General features: G+C 35.8%; 1 protein-coding gene and 1 long non-coding RNA gene across 4 annotated transcripts in view; one reads left to right on the top strand and one right to left on the bottom strand.

The window, feature by feature from the left end:
- The window catches only part of PKN2 (protein kinase N2), a 137,977-nt gene extending 124,243 nt beyond the window's left edge, over window positions 1–13,734 (bottom strand). For 2 of the 3 annotated variants that reach the window (XM_012749242.2, XM_012749243.2), the window contains exon 1: window positions 13,292–13,733. In XM_012749242.2, the coding sequence (XP_012604696.2) occupies window positions 13,292–13,339 (48 nt within the window). In that variant the 5' untranslated portion in view covers window positions 13,340–13,733. Of the gene's footprint in view, window positions 1–13,291 lie in introns of all 3 variants that reach the window. The other variant, XM_075999779.1, reaches the window with a different exon arrangement.
- Window positions 13,735–13,756: 22 nt separating this feature from the next.
- LOC142866425 (uncharacterized) lies at window positions 13,757–16,104 on the top strand. The gene is made up of 2 exons (XR_012916410.1): window positions 13,757–14,429; window positions 15,851–16,104. It is a non-coding gene; the product is annotated as an uncharacterized LOC142866425 (long non-coding RNA).
- The last annotated feature ends 600 nt before the right edge of the window (window positions 16,105–16,704 follow it).

Raw genomic sequence — 16,704 nt, 5'->3', positions numbered from 1 at the left:
CAGTAATAATGAATGGTCCTAGTGAAAAAATAAGTACTTGCATTGTTGAGAGTAAAGATACAAAAAAAGGAATGCTGCACAAAGTGAAAGGATAGGGTAATAACCTGAGCAAATAGGAGATAGGCTATGGTTACTGGAATAGGGATAAGGAATGGGGCAAGAAGTGGCAGCAAAAAGTGCCAAAAGAAAGAGGCAACAGAGTATAACAGTTAAGAGGAATTTGAGCTCTCAAGACAGAGACCTTGGATTTGCATATTGGTTCAGGCCAAGTACGTAACTATAGAGATGTTATTTAACTTAATAATAAAAGAAAGTTTAATGTCCTCAAACATTAGCTCCCTTACCTATAGAGATAAAAAGCTTACTTCAATAGAGTTATTGTATGGATTAAATGAAATAACATCACTATGTATTAGTTATCATTTGTTTTTAATAATGATGTTATTTACATTATTACTACTTGCTTTAGTTTTGTCTAGTGATAGTTTCTTCTGTAGGTAGAAAATTCTCAGTCTGAGATGAGAAACATAATTATTATATGATATAAAGTAATAAAGTTATGTATGTATCTACCAGTGGCTCAAAGGAAAAATAATGTAATGCAGTTCTGTTCTCCCATAAAACAAAAGCAGAAAAAAGTTTAAGTAACAAATTTAAAATCCAGGGACTTTCAGACATGAGACTGTTATTTATTTAACAAACATTAATTAGTAGCCACTATATACAAGTTACTTTGCTCAGGACCAGTATGGTAAAAGATGAAGATACAAAGTAATTTTCCTCAAAGATTTTAGGCACTAAACCTAGTAGATAAAATGAGGTGGGATATAAACAACTACAGTACAATGTAATATATGATAAATGTGGTGACATAGAAAATATCCTATTTAAATTTTGAGGAGAGGTTGGACATGAGTAGGGGAAAATAAGGAAAAAAGTATCAATAAAAAGCAGAATTTGAATTTGGCTTTAAAGCAGCATTCCAGCTGACAGAATATAGCAAGTGTATAAGGGAAGAAAAATTACTAATCACGGTGTGCCTGAAAAATAAGCTGCTTACACAAGTAAGAGTTAAGAATGAAAAGTATGTTAGGGCTCCAACAATGACAGCTTGGATTGCCTAGCTAAGGAATTAGAAATATATCCCATAGGCAGTAATGAGTCACTGAATGCTAAGGACAACTTCTGAACCTAGCAGCAGTACATAGCCTAAATAAAAACAGAACAAGACTAAAGAGGAAGAGGTAAAATATCAAAATATTATAATCATCCAAATGACAATGAGGGCCCATTCTTGGACAGTGGCAAAGTAATGAATGAATTCAAGATATATAAGTAGAAGAAGCAACCGAAGAGGCTGACGCAGTAGTAAAATAAAAGTGACCAGCAAATTTCTAGCATGGGCAACTAGAGGAAGAGGAAGAAGGACAGCCTTTAGAAATTTAGAAAAGTCAGGTTTGACAGCTTGGTCATAGAATAAAAAGAATCTGTTCATTTACTTATTCAAGCATTTATGAAGCATAAGCCGTATGCCAGTTGCTAGGGAAATAAAAATGAGTAAGACCTAGTTTCTGTCTTGAAAGTGGTAGAGACATATATAATTTAACAATTAATTACCATACTAAGTGATATATTTAATAAAAGAAGCTACAAAATGGAAAATAGGCTAATTTGCAAATGGAGCGAAATGTTACATAACCAATCACTAAATTTCTTCATCAAAAATATATCATAGTTTTTCTTGATTATATATGAATATATTCATATATTCAATAAATGTATTTTTCTCATCAGAATTTTAAGGACTGTCCAATTTGTCAAATGCTATTCAGGCAGACAAGCAATATTTGTATTCTTCATACTACAAAGAGAATATGCAAAGATACAGGGGTAAAAAAAAGCAGTGTGGTTCAAAGACTTGCAAATAGTCTAATACTCCAGAGTGTAAGACACATAGGGGAAAAAAATCTGAAAGAATTGATAGGGGCTGGATGATGGAAGGTCTAATATAGATTATTTTATAATCAATGGAAAATTACTGAAAGTGTTTAAGCAGAAGTGCTTCCCAACCTATACTCCTTTCTCAGAGAACAGTTCCTAACCCTACCTCATAGGAGAGTTCTTGGAACCATACTGATACCAGAGAACTCCTTATCTCCATTGACTGGATGAGTTGACTGGATGAGGATGCATGTTCCACTGACTGAGGAGGGCCAATCAAATTTTCTCAACCAAGAATTTAGAATTGTGACACAGAGTAAGTCAGTTAGTTAGCTGTGGGCATTGGCCTTTTGGAGTTAAATTCAGAAGTTAGAAGTGCCACTTGGGAGCCACATGCAAGGAAAGCAAAGAGAATCAGTAAACAGAGGAAATATAAAGCAGGTATACATACTTAAAAAAGAATAGAAAAGAGAACATGTAGCTTTAGAAAGACAGAAAAGATCCAGTTTCCTGTTTAGTACTCATGAGAGCTGGCTATACATCTTACTCTTAGGTTAAATGATATGTCCCTGTAGCTTTCCAATAAATACAATTTCTGCTTTAGCTAATTTAAATGGGTTTCCATTCTCTTCAACTCTTACAAAACAAGGTGTTGGGGTTAATCAGATTCTGACGGTTAATCAGAAGAATACATTAAAGGAGAAATCGGCCAGAAACACGTGGAACATTTAAAGTAGAAAAGGAGTTATCAAAAAAAAAAATGCAATAGTAGCAAATAGAGGCAGGTATGATGAAAAGTAACCAATATTGTACAGAGTCCTTGAAGCTTAATTTAAACAACAGTTTCAGAAAGCTGAAGCTGCGTCAATTGCCTCCGGACTAGAAGGACCAGGTCACTGATGTATTTCAGAAAATAATTTCAACAAAATAATTGAGACAGAAGTCAGACTTCTGTCTCATACATAAGTGCAGGAAAGTATAGCCTTAGCAAGGTGAAATACTTTTTCCTTAAAATTCAGTAGGGGGAAAAAAAAAGATGGCTAAAATTCCAGAAAATTTTAAAGTAAAGAAGGAAAGTTGAGAAAACTCACATGGTTGAATCCTACATATCATTAAGTAAAGGCAGTGACAAACTGAGTGATTTGCTGTAAGCAAAGAAGCAGGACAGATTGCATGACAGAAGGAAGTATAAAAAGTTTGAGTCACATCTGGGGAATGTGATGGATGTCAACAAGAGATAAGTAAAAGATCACCTTTACTGACCCCAAGTCTTCAGGAGATAAAATGAAAAAATGGAAGAACTATAAGTTGATATAAGGAAAAAGTGAGTGACTGATGAGCTAAGTAAGGATAACTTCAATTATAGTTCATCACATAACGTACTATGACATAATCTTAACTCTAACTCGCAAAAATTAAATAAGGCTATTCAGACATGTCTGTCCTACATGAAAAGTGCTCTATTTTAAATTGACATTATAATGAACTTTGATATAAATCTCAAAATAATGTTTAAACATTAAAATATAACTCATGACCTTTCTCCATATTCAAAAATCAACTCTATTAAATAAATGAAATACCACTACAAGCCTATTAGAATGGCCAAAATCCATAATACTCTCAACATCAAATGTGGGAGAGTACATGGAGTAAAAGAAACTCTTATTTTTTTTATTTATTTTAAGACACAGTCTCACTCTGTTGCCCTGGCTAGAGTGCTGTGGCATCAGCCTAGCTCACAGCAACCTCAAATTCCTGGGCTCAAGCAATCCTCCTGCCTCAGCCTCCTAAGTAGCTGGGACTACAGGCATACGCCACCATGCCCGGCTAATTTTTTCTATATATTTTTAGTTGGCCAATTAATTTCTTTGTATTTTTAGTAGAGACGGTGTCTCGCTCTTGCTCAGGCTGGTTTTGAACTCCTGACCTTGAGTGATCTACCTGTCTTGGCCTCCCGGAGAGCTAGGATTATAGGCGTGAGGCACCAGAAACTTATTCATTGCTGGTAAGAATACAAAATGATACAGCCACTCTGGAGGACAATTTGGCAGTTTCTTAAAAAACTGAACATATTCTTACCATACAATGTAACAACTGGACTCCTTAGTATTTACCCAAAGGAGTTGAAAAGTTGTGTCCACACAAAATCTTGCACACAGACATTTAGAGCAGTTCCATTCATAATTGCCAAAACTCAGAAGCAACCAAGATGTCCTTCAGTAAGTTAATAAATAAACTGTAGTTACATACAGACAATGGAATATTATTCAGCACTAAAAAGAAATGAGTTATCAAGCCATGACAACACATAGAGGAAACTTAAATGCATATTACTAAGTGAAAGAAGTCAATCTGAAAAGGCTAACATACTGGATGACTCCAACTATATGACATTCTTGAAAAGGCAAAACTATGGAAACAGTAAAAAGATCAGGGGTTGCCAGGGGCTGGAAGGGAGGGAAGGATGAATAGGTAGAGCACAGAGCATTCTTAGTGTATTGATACTACTCTCATGATACTATTAGGGTGAACATGTCATTATATTTTTGTATAAACCCATAGAATGTACAACACCAAGAGTGAACCCTAATGTAAACTATGGACTCTGGGTGATAATGATGTGTCAGTGTAGGCTAATCAATTGTGACAAATATACTACTCGAGTGAGACATGCCAATAATGCATAGGGAAGGGCAGCAGGCATTTGGGAAACCTGTGCATCTTCCTCTCACTTTTGCTGTGAACCTAAAACTGCTCTAAAAAAATAAAGCCTATTAAAAAACAACTCCAGATGGATTGACTTAAATGTAAAAAATAAAACTTCAAAATTCTTAGCAGAAAACATAGGTGACTATCTTTTAAACCAAGCATAAAGAATAATTTCTTAAACAAGGTATGACAAGTAATTACAGTGAGTCCTCACTTAATAGGTCAATAGGTCCTTGGAAACTCTGTAAGCGAAACAATGTATAAAGAAAACAATTATTTTTTTCTTATCAATGTTATAAGGAAATGATGTTATAACAAAGCAATGTTGAACATTAGACCTGCTGCACATCGTTTCACTTAAAGTGCCAGTTTCCACAACCTATCGACAACATTGAGGAATTACTGTATGATAAAAAGAGGGACAAATCTGATTTCACTAATATTAAGAAATGTTCATCAAAAGATGCCACAGCAATGACAAACTGCAAGTATGATTTTAGGTTTGTAACCACTAATAAATTGTGCAAGAGTAGATTAATATTTTCTGTTTTACATCCAACATTAAATGTGATCAACTACAGTACTTTTTGGCATGCTATACAAATAACTGACTCACATAATCCTATACTTGGAGTATACTGCCCTTCAACCAAAGAATATTATTAATTGCTAATAAATAGTTTGCATCAAAGAGATATAAAATCAGGAAATGAGCACTATTTATATGTATAATTTTGTTATTTCTTTGCTTCTAAATTTACTCTGAGTCAACTGGCGTTTGAATGACTAATATGTAGTGACATAATATTGTATACAACTTTCTATGGTTATTCATTTAGATACTTTACAAATCCACTGGACATAAACTGTGTCACTTTACCCTTTTTATACCAAATATACAATAGATTTTAAATACAAGCTTATCTGATCATAATGGTATAAATAATTCTGGATATTTGCCAAGAAAGCTAAAACATTTAAAATTGTCCCTCCCACACAGCCCTCTAAAAAAATGAAAAAGACAAGTTAGAAACTGTGAGAAGATATTCACAATATACAGAGATGATTGATATAAAGAATTCTTATAAATAGATAAGAAAAACAGAAAAATAGGCAAGAGACATAAACAAGAATTTCACTAAAGAAGAAAGAAACACAGGAAACACAAAAAGAAATGTTCTACATCAGTGATAATTATTATACGAAAATGCACATCAAGACCATGATACATTTTACACCCTTTTGATTGATAAAAATTAAAAAGACAGAATCAAGTGTTAGAGAGGATGGATAACCAAAAGATCTTTTATCTCTTATATATTACAGATAAGAATACAAACTGGTACGATCATATTGGAAGTTCTACATCGTCTCTTAAACTGAGCATTTACCTACCCCATGAAGAAGCAATTCTACCTCTAAGTATATAATCAATAGAAACTCTGACATTTATAGGAAACATGGAAAGTGTCCATAGTATCTTTATTTACAATTACAAAAACCAGAAAATAACTGCACAACACGGGAGAGTGGATAAATATCCAAATATCCAACATTGGGAGAGTTAATAAATATCTCACTCTGAAATATTATACAGCAATTAAAATGAATGACTACAACAACATGCAATAATATGGATAAATCTTAGTTTTAATAGGTGAAAAATCAAGTTAGAAAAAATCATATTCAACAGTTATATAAAAACTAAAAACTTTTAAGATTATACATCCAACAAAAGTATACACAGTAGTCTCACCTTGTCTATAGAGGATAAGCTCCAAGACCCCCAGGGGATACTTGAAATTGTGGATAATACTGAACCCTATATATAGTACGTTTTTTTCTATATGTCCTATATTCTAAAGCTTAATTTATAAACTAGGTATAGTAACAGATTAAAAATAACTAATAATAAAATAGAACAACAATATACTGTAATAAAAGCTATGTGAATGTGGTTATCTGTCTCTCTCAAGATATCTTGTATTACTATACTATACTCACCTATTTTGGGACCACAGTTGACCACTGGTAACTGAAACTGCAGATAAGGGGGGGACTACTGTTTAAGGAAGAGAATGAACACAGGACTCAAGATGATGATTCCCTGGGTTCACAAGGTGGGGTAGTGGGATGGGCTAGAGGAAAACTATAAGTAGGTTAAGTTCCTAGCTTTTTTTTTTTTTTTTTTGGCAGGAGGAGTGGTGGTCCATGAGTACTTATTATAATGACAAATCTAATGCAGTATACCTAAAGTTTAATAAAAGAAAAAATCCACAAGTTGCATGAAATTTATTCAATGAAAATTCTGAAATCGGAGAACAATCACCTTCTTAGAGAATCTCTAAGGTGGCAACTATAGGGAAGGGAAAACAGTATGATTAATATATAAAATATGAGATATTCAGCACATGTAGTATGTGGCTAAATATGTCTTCAACAATCAAAAATAAATTCCAAATTCTGTCATAACTAGTTTCCAATAAATTAAGATAGTTGTGGGCCAGGGCAATAAAGCTTTCACCAATTAGATAAAGTGATCACTGCCAAATATCTAGAATAAATTCTAATATTAATATCTATTACATAATTCTTGTGTATGAGCTCATCTTTATGTGGGACTTCAACATTCACCTTTAAATTTAAGGTGTTTATTATCAAGTACACTCTTCCCAGCCTTTCCTGTTCTTAACTTTTTATAGACAATATTTATGTACATAATGTAACACAAATTTAATTTTTTTGAGATTGCAAAAAACCAAATATAGTAACAAAGCTACTTTCAAATAAGATTATATAAGATAAAATGAAGAGAAACTTTAGACATGGATCAAAATAAAGATTCTCTATATCTACTTTACTAAGGTATTAGAAATTACTTTTTTAATCAGTATATTTTTTCCATTCTAAATTTTAAATATCTTTTTAAAGCTTTAACTAGTTTTTAACTTTCTAACTTTGTTGTCAAATTTGAACCCTGCTATACATCAAAAGTTAATCATATTAAATGTCATATTTTATTCTAGTTAGAGTAAATTTGGTTTTTGAAATAATAGACATTTGATAATCATTCAACAGTACGTTTTACTAGGAAACGATGCGGAATTAAGTGTTTTATTCAAATATCACTTACGGTTATGCAACTAACATTATTTTAAGTGACAGTAATCTTTACAAACTATTATTTCACTTTCTGCATTTGTTTAAAAGTAGACATGAGAATATCCTGATGAATGACACAAAAATTTACCATTGTCAAACTTGAAAGGCAGAAAAACAACCCAAGGAATCAGATGCTAAGCCCTGGCGTAAATAGATAATGTCTGGAAGGTGCCCCTACCTCTCCCTATTTCAATACTGATGACATGTGAATGGCAGAAGTTGCAGGAGACTAGATCTAATCTCTATTACACTAATGAGAGATGATAGGAAAACATGATCCATTTCAGAGCCATCATTTAATAACACTAATTTTAGCACAGAGACTTTTACCTAGTCAATAAATAATATCAAGCAAGTTATTTAATATGCCTAATTCAGTAAAGTATATGTTGCAAGTTATAAACATTGCAGTAGTCACAGTAGCAGTAATGAAATCTAACTCTGAAAAACCACTCTGTATTGATTTACTGTTCAAAGACTTGTTGCTACTTATCATTCTGGTCTATTACTAAATCCATATTGTATTTTTCTTAACCGTGTTACAAAACAATGACTCAAAATCAAAACACTTTGTGATAAAAAAGTTAATAGGTTAATTATAATTAGATCCACTTATCTAGAACCAGTAGCTAGAAAAAAAATTTTTAAACTATAGCTATTTCTATCTTAAAACTCTCTGAACCTCATTTTTCTTAAAAATTCTAATAAGTAAAATGAGATATGGAAGAAAAAAAATAGAGAAAGTAGACTCTGAAGCCATGGGACTTTTAGGTTAGAAGTTTGTTAGTTACCTGACAGAACTATGAGCAACTCTTACGTTCTTTTGTGCTTTTCTGCATTTTCCAGATTTTCAACAATAAACATGCATTATGTTTATAATTTGAAAAAAAGAAAAACCTGTCTTATCCACCTGCTTACATTCTCATACTACATTCTCCCCAAACCACTCTAAAAAATAATTCTCCCAAGTCACATCTTCCACTTTTCAATACCATTGCAAAATTAGATGCCACCTCCTAATTTCCTATCAGATGAGTAAAATACCAGTGGGCTGTAGGTAGGTGTAACATTACTACCCAAATCCCTTTTGTATTTTTCAAGGGAATATTTTTGGGAGCTGGGATTAGAAATGTAAATTAAAGAAAACTAAGTACTTTCATTTGTCAATTATTATAATGAACTTCGCTTAAGACAGTCAAGACATTCCTTATACTAGCAACAAATTGAACCTTCTCATCAATGTATTGCGTACCTACTAAGTGTTAAATGAAGAGCTGGGTTACACGAGAGCTAAAATTTTGCTTAAAATTTTAAAGCAAAGTTTGGACACTCTACATAGAAATGCCAAATCTTTTGGGACATTCTGGGCAAACATTTGACACCATTATCCAAAACAGTAATTGTTAAATGAGGAAAGCCAGTAAAAAGATTATATGTACTGTTATTCTTTGTGGAATATTACACCGTATTTACAGCAATAAAACAGTGCTAAATTACAGACTACCAAATAGAATGTGGGAATCATTTTTCCTTATTATAGAGAGAGCTAACAAGTAGCATAAAGCTTATGTTAAAGTTAAGTCTGGTTAACTACATTTTTAGCCAATTTTTAGAAAGTTCACACAACATTGAAATGCAAAACATTTATGGTTCCACAGAGCCAAAAAGAATGGTATAATGGGATACATATAGACTTGAGTTCAAACTCAGACTCAAAAGACCATCAGCAATTGACTTTACATTCTTGAACTTAGTTTCCTGATCCATAAAATGGAAATAACATCTACCTTATTGGATCATTGTGAAGATCAAATAAGGTGTATAGGATGCTAAGTACAAAGTCCGTCATGCAGCCCATATAATCAAAAAATTTCTACTCTCTTATTTTATTATTATTATTATTTTTTGAGACAGAGTCTTTTTCTGTTGCCTGGGCTAGAGTGCCAGGGTGTCAGGCTAGCTCACAGCAACCTCAAACTCCCAGTCTCTCGCAATACTTCTGCCTCAGCCTCCCGAGAAGCTGGGAATACAGGCATGTGACACCATGTCCAGCTAATTTTTTCTATTTGTCCAGCTAATTTCTTTCTATTTTTAGTAGAGATGGGGTCTCACTCTTGCTCAGGCTTGTCTTGAACTCCGGACCTTGAGCGATCCTCCCACCTCAGCCTTCCAGAGTGCTAGGATTACAGGCGTGAGCCACCACGCCCGGCCTGTACTCTCTTATAATTCTCTTCTAGTACAAATATTACTTGTACTCTCTTCTAGAAAGGAAAAATGTATCTTATCATCTTTATATCATCCTCCAATATAGCTTTGGTAGATACTCCATAACTGTCTGTTGAAATTAACACCTATAATTAAAGGCTAACTATTCAACTTTTTACTTCAGTGAGTTACCTCTCCCTAAATAAATTCTGCTCAGAATGGAATTTAAGATTCCCAGCGCAACAAATTATTGGGCACTTTGATGACTATGATGAATCTCCAATGATCAACAAGGTAACTTTACTAGCATGTTGCTCAATATTTGGTTCTGCATTTTACAAAATTACCGTTGTAATCAACATTTTTCATTTTGAGATTCTTTATAGTTTTCATTAATCTAGTTTCCTTGGAAATAAACTTCAGTTTATTCAGCCTCACAAAAGTATCTCGCTAAGTTACACTTCAAATAAAAAATAAGAGAATACAACATAACAAATTAGCTATCAAAGATAAAAATTAGAAATTGCCAATTAAGTTTACATTTTTAAACAGCCTATTTTTATTTTTACTACAAGAAATATTCTTACTCAGACCCTGAAGCCTCTGGCCATCACAGTTTGTGTGTATTTTATTAATGCTTCCTTGTAAATTATTAGCAAAATGTTAGAAATAGTTATAGAACTATTACAGTAATTAAGACAGAATACTGCAGTTCTACATTTTCTTAGTTTTGTCTTTTCACAACCAAAGCCTTTTAATAAATCAATTCCAGCTCAAGTAGTAAAGTATTTCAAACTCTGCCACATAATTTGAAGAAATAATGAAAAGCTGGATGTTTTTAAATAAATAGGTATTTTGTTAAAATTAGATTGAAATATGTAACTTTCAGAGTGAAACAAGTATTCCTGAGACAAGATATATAGCAAAGTAACAGTTTTTAACTATTATATACATTTTAAAACTGGCTATAGAACTTACTTTTTAAATACTTAAAATCCATAATGGCAGAGAAGCATTAAGAACTTCATATTAAACAATTTTGCAACTAAATTCAAACAATTTAGGAGCTTTTTAAGAAACTGATTCTCAAAACAAGTTTGATAAATATTTGGTTACTATACACTAGTTTCAGGACCAAATGAAATAATAAAAATGTTTGAATCGATGAATATACCTGGTGAAGCAAATTTTATGATGATTACTTATGCGCTGATATAAATAATATCCTCAAATATTTTAATAAACGTGATAAAGTTTAAGTGTAATATCTTTTATTAGAAGTGCTAGTCCAACCAAAAAAAATGCCCTGAATATACATGACAACCTATAAAGTAACACTTAATAAGGACCAGTCTTTTTCTGGAAGAGGTTATATTTCAGCTTATTTAAAAGTCTAACTTCAGATTAAGTATTCCCCTACTTCAGTCCCACTTTTAAGTCCTCATATTTAAAATTTCTTAGACTTGCTTCCTTGTTATTGCCAAACTGATCTTATTAAAAGATCCTAAAAGTTGTATTTTAATACACATGAAAACATTTTTAATTCCAGTGCTAACGTGTCTTTTATGCCAACTTTCCATAAAATACAAAACCAAATACTTTATAATTCTAACACCACTCAAATCAAAAGAAAAATGCCCCTGTTATTGTAGTGTCTTTTTCTCAGTCAAAACCAAAGTATGCTTTTCATTTTCAATACTAGCAATGTACACTCACTGTGCCTCAAATCATCTTTATTTTAAAAGTTCATGTAAATTAATAAAATAATAAATTCCATTCACTTAGCAAATGTAGTGTGCTGTAAGACTTGCTTATAAAAAGCCAACTGTAATTAAAATACTACATAGCAACATTTTCAGTCATATGAAATCAGCTTTGCATTTCCAAAGGATTCCAAATTTGCAACAGTGCACTGATGTACATTGTTGAAGGAATGTACATCGTTTGTGGAGGAAATATCAAGCATTATAGCAATGCTTTCAAGGTTACATCTGATTGCACAATAACCAAACTTATATAGGGATCAATTGAAAAATGCGTTCAAACAAGAAATTTAGATGCAGGTGCAGTATTTCACTCTGTCATCAAGAATCAACCCTTCAGGGTTTCTAGATTATCTTTAAAAAAAAATAATAATAACTGCCCAACCCACAAGAAATGCAAGCATTTTTTCCTCTTAATTCCCATCTCCAATCTTCGAGTTGCTAAAAGATAACTATATTAAAACAAACCAAGTTTAAAAAGCCATGAAATTTTAACATCTGTTAAAATTAAGATGTAAACATCCCTGGAATACTCCAAAGTAATGAAAAATAAACCCTACAGGGTAGCTTAAGTCCCCTCGTACACCAGAGATCTAAAAACAAAAATCGTGCCCACATCAACAGATATTTAGCTGTAAATGGTAAAGAACAGTATTGCTACTCGACATGAACTTAAGTAATTAAGGGATCTATTTTGTTATCATTTGCAGACATGTGGTGCCCAATGTTGTCCGTAAGTTGACTGCTTTCTCATTTGTAAACAACTTCTGTAGCTCTTTCTTTGGTGTTCAAATGGGAGGGAAAATGAAAGTCTGAAAATCATCAGCATCTGAGCTTCCGGATCTGAGCAGGGTAGCAGAGAAATGGACTATACATCTATCACTTGCTAAAAAAGAAAAAAAAAAGCCCTCAAACTAGAGGAAAGAAACTCAATCACCTGAAGGGAGCTGGTGAAGTGAAGCAAGCGTTGGGTGGGACTAGTTTAAAAAAAAAAAAAAAGAAAGAAAACTTGTCTAGGGGCTGGAAGTTATGGGGGCGCTCTTTGTGCGAAGTCTGAGGGGAAGGGGAGGATCGAGAAAACAGCCTGGGAGTCATTCAAAGGAGTTTAAGGAGCGGTGTACAGTGGAAAGGCGGGGCGAGGCCCGACCAGGCGGAGGGAGGGGGCCGCAGGGGCTTTCGCGGGCAGATCTGACACCAGGGGGAGGGGGCGGCGAGGTGGCCGCTCCGGGGACGGCGGAGAGCACACTCTTGCTGCAGCATAGGCAGCCAGCAGAGATAGGGTCCCCTCTGGTAGGTAGAATCAAATTAAAGAGGTGGCAGGCCAAGGCTTTGGCAGGGGAGAGGGTCCGGCTCCCAGGGGAAGCGGTTCCCGAGTGACATCCCCGAGTTTCCGCACTTAGCGGGCCAGGGGCGCGGCGGCCGCAGAGCTTCCCTCCGCCCCCGACCCCGCGCCAGACTTTCTCCCTGTCTCCTCTACCGGCGCGTCCTGCCCGGGCCGCAGCCCTTACCTGCAGCTCCGTGAGCAGAATATCCCCCCGTTCGGGGTTGGACGCCATTGCGCTGCGCTCTGGACTCCGCACCTGGACGCGGCCGCCGCTGGCGACGGGAGAAGGCGGGACGGGACTCGGGGTGGGGGTGAGGAGCAGGGAGAGAAAGGAAAAAAAACCTAGGGATTCATGGCAGGCGCAGCCCCTGCTGGAGGCGCGGCTTATTCCGCCGGGTTCATCGAGAGCGGCGGGGAGCGAGGGCACTCGTAGCGGGCTCCCTCTCGCCGCCCGCCTGCCCGCCGCCGCCGGCGCCGGACGGTTCGCTTAGTCGCTCCCTCCGGGCGACGCCAGGAGCCGCCTCAACCCTCTCCGTGCGGGGCGCAGCGGCCGCGGCTGCAGCTCCTCCTGTCGCACCATTTGGCTGTCACCGCGTCGCAAAAGCGGCCTCACTTGGCGGCTGCCAGCACACGTGACGGCCGCAGCCACCGCCTCTCGCCGGGCGGAGGAGGTGGGGCGGAGGAGACCCCAGCACGGGCGCGGCGCCGGGGGCGGGGCGGCTTCCGACCCGGCTTCTCGGCGGGGGCAGCCATTGGACCCGGCAGGGGTGAAAATGAGGGGAAAGGACTGGGCCCGCGTCTCTGGGGAGGCGGGAAGAACACGAAAACACACGCCCACTTTCCTACTGCGTTTAACGGCTCCGCGGTGAACGCTAGAACTGGGGAGCCTGCTCGCTGTTGTTTTTCAGGGGTTTTTTAGTTTGTTTTTTTCCCAGTTCCACCTTGTCTTTTCTTGCCGAAGTTTGGGCCGAATTTAAACAGGCCCTTGTCTAATCTCTACAACCCAAAGAGCTTTTTCGGGACTCCTATTTTATAGATTATGCCCTTGCTCTCTCGCTCACCCTCAACCCAGAGTATTAATAATCTTGGCTTTTGCTCGCCCTCACCCCCAGCGCGCCTTCTCAACCAGTAAGGTGCACAGCTGGCGGAACTGGTGTGTGCTCTGTACTTTTCAAGAATCCCTGGCAACTTTTTAATGCACAGCCTTTAAGATGCCTTTTCCTCGAGCGCTGTATGGCAGCACTGTGATTTGTGCTGGGGAGCTATACTGAGCTAAGAATTTAATTAGCTGGCTTCTTGAATTGTTTTAACTGAATTTAAAGGTGAGTGGGGCGGAATCAACCTCTGGAAAGGAAAAAGCCAACTTTCATTGGTATGATAACGTTAGAGCTAACGTGACTACTTGGTAACATATAATACATAGTAGGTGATTAATAAGGGTAGAATTAAGAGTTGTGCAAGGGCTTAAAAGAAGTCGATGTGTAGTCTTTGTAAAAATTAATTTAGATATGAGAGAAAATGGTCACATTTCAGAACCATGAAATTTTAGAAGTAGAAGAGACTGAAAATGTCTAACCTTTTATAGGCAGAAAAGAAATACGGCATAGTTTACTTAGTTAATTAGGAGCAAGACAACATTATTATTAAGACTTAGTGACAGTGATGGAGACTAAAACCCAAGTCTTCTAATCACCACTAATGCTTATCTTAACCTACACCATACTACTATAAGAACTTTAAAAAAGAATTCTCATTTAAATTAAAGAGTTATACTCCTTCAAATTTTTACTGTAGAAAAAGACTTTGTTTTACATATTTCTAATGCTAAAACAAGTATTGATAATAATTTTAATTTTACATTTCACATGTAAATGTAAACAACATATATACAAAGTTTTAAAAGTTATATAAGAATTATTTCCGAGCTTAGTTTTGCTGGGGAAAGTAGTACAACACAAAACAGAGGTCAACACAGTATAAAAGCTACTTGATAATCTGGAAAATGATAGTTTAAACAGCAAATTGAGCTAAAAGCTTCTACCCAGCTCACAGTCTCTGTTCAGGAGGAAAAAAAGTAATAGGACATAAATCAAACTTAGACTGAACCACACTTGAAAAAGTTTTAATGCAAACATGTTGATTCAGATGAGTTGCATTTGGCCCCTATTTAAAATGTCTTTAGAGAATTCTAAGTATAGTTCTCCTCAAGATACATTCTAATTTATATTAACAATAAAAATGTTTTTTGGTTTCCATTTAAAAAAATTGTTTAAAAAATAGATGTGTGTGGTGGCTCAGGCTTATGATCCTAGCACTCTTTAGGAGGCCAAGGCAGGAGGATTGCTTGAGCTCAGGAGTTCGAGACCAGCCTGAGCAAGACCCATCTCTACTATAAATAGAAAGAAATTAGCCAAACAACTAAAAATAGAAAAAAATTAGTGGGGCATTGTGGTGTGTGCCTGTAGTCCCAGCTACCCCGGAGGCTGAGGCAGGAGGATCCCTTGAGCCCAGGAGTTTGAGGTCGCTGTGAGCTAGGCTGATGTCATGGCACTCTAGCCCAGCAAGAGAGTGAGACTCTGTCTCAGGAAAAAAAAAAAAAAAAAATTCTGGATTGTATCACTATTTATGCAGATTTTTTAATTTTTCATAGATATTTTAAAGGTCTTAATTATAAATGGCCAAGCATATAGAAATAGTTTCAATGAACAATAATTAGAAACATTATCTCCTATTTCTCTTTTAGGATGGAGCAAATACTACAGGAAAAATCCAAGAAGAGTTAACTTTTTTTTTTTCAATTTTCTGTGCTGTTCATTCTGATGATAGGGGTCATCTTTTTCCTTAGATTTCAATAAAATCAGACTAAAACTATATATCCAGGGAAAGGACCAGAAACCTTTACTTTGTGAGTCACGCTTTTTGTTGACTTACATTGTTTATTTCTGTTTTGTTCTTCGTTAATATTTAGTAAAGTGTTTGAAAAGTACAGATTGGGAAGGGTTTTTTGTGTGTGTATTTTTGTGTTATCATTGTTTTTGATGCTAGTGTTAAAAGAAAAAGAGAAGGGTGAACTCCCCAACCTTTCTTCTAAGAGATCAGAGTGAAGTAGCAGTGGTAATCAAAGTAAGAGAATCTGCCAGGAAAAGGCAAAACTCAAGGAGACTGAGTCAAAACTACTTAATCACCACCCTTCTCTTCCTTAAGAATCTCCTCACAGAAATTGTTCCCTTGTGGGCTCTTTGAGGATAATTTTGAGAACAAGGTTGTTAAGACAAAATCAAGAACACAGAACAGGAGAGCCAGCTAGTGACTGTAGGAGATACTTTTGGAGATGTCAGCTCCGTCCACATCCACTTTACTGACAATTCCTTCTATTCCCAGAGAAGTCTCTGTAGCCATGTTGACTCTGCTTAATGTATGTAGATCTTCCAATAAACTATGATTGAGCCACTGTTAACCATATCCAAGTTTAGCCAATCAGATTCTCTTTCCAAGAATTTGGAAACAGAACATTGAAATGCTGATTAATTGGTGGCCCTAGAGGAGTGAAGTATTGTGGTTCTAGGACATTTTCTGCCATGTGCACAAAGATGCAGA

Source organism: Microcebus murinus, chromosome 2, assembly GCF_040939455.1.
Source record: "Microcebus murinus isolate Inina chromosome 2, M.murinus_Inina_mat1.0, whole genome shotgun sequence".
NCBI lineage: Eukaryota > Metazoa > Chordata > Mammalia > Primates > Cheirogaleidae > Microcebus > Microcebus murinus.
This window is presented reverse-complemented; position numbering and strand designations above follow the sequence as displayed.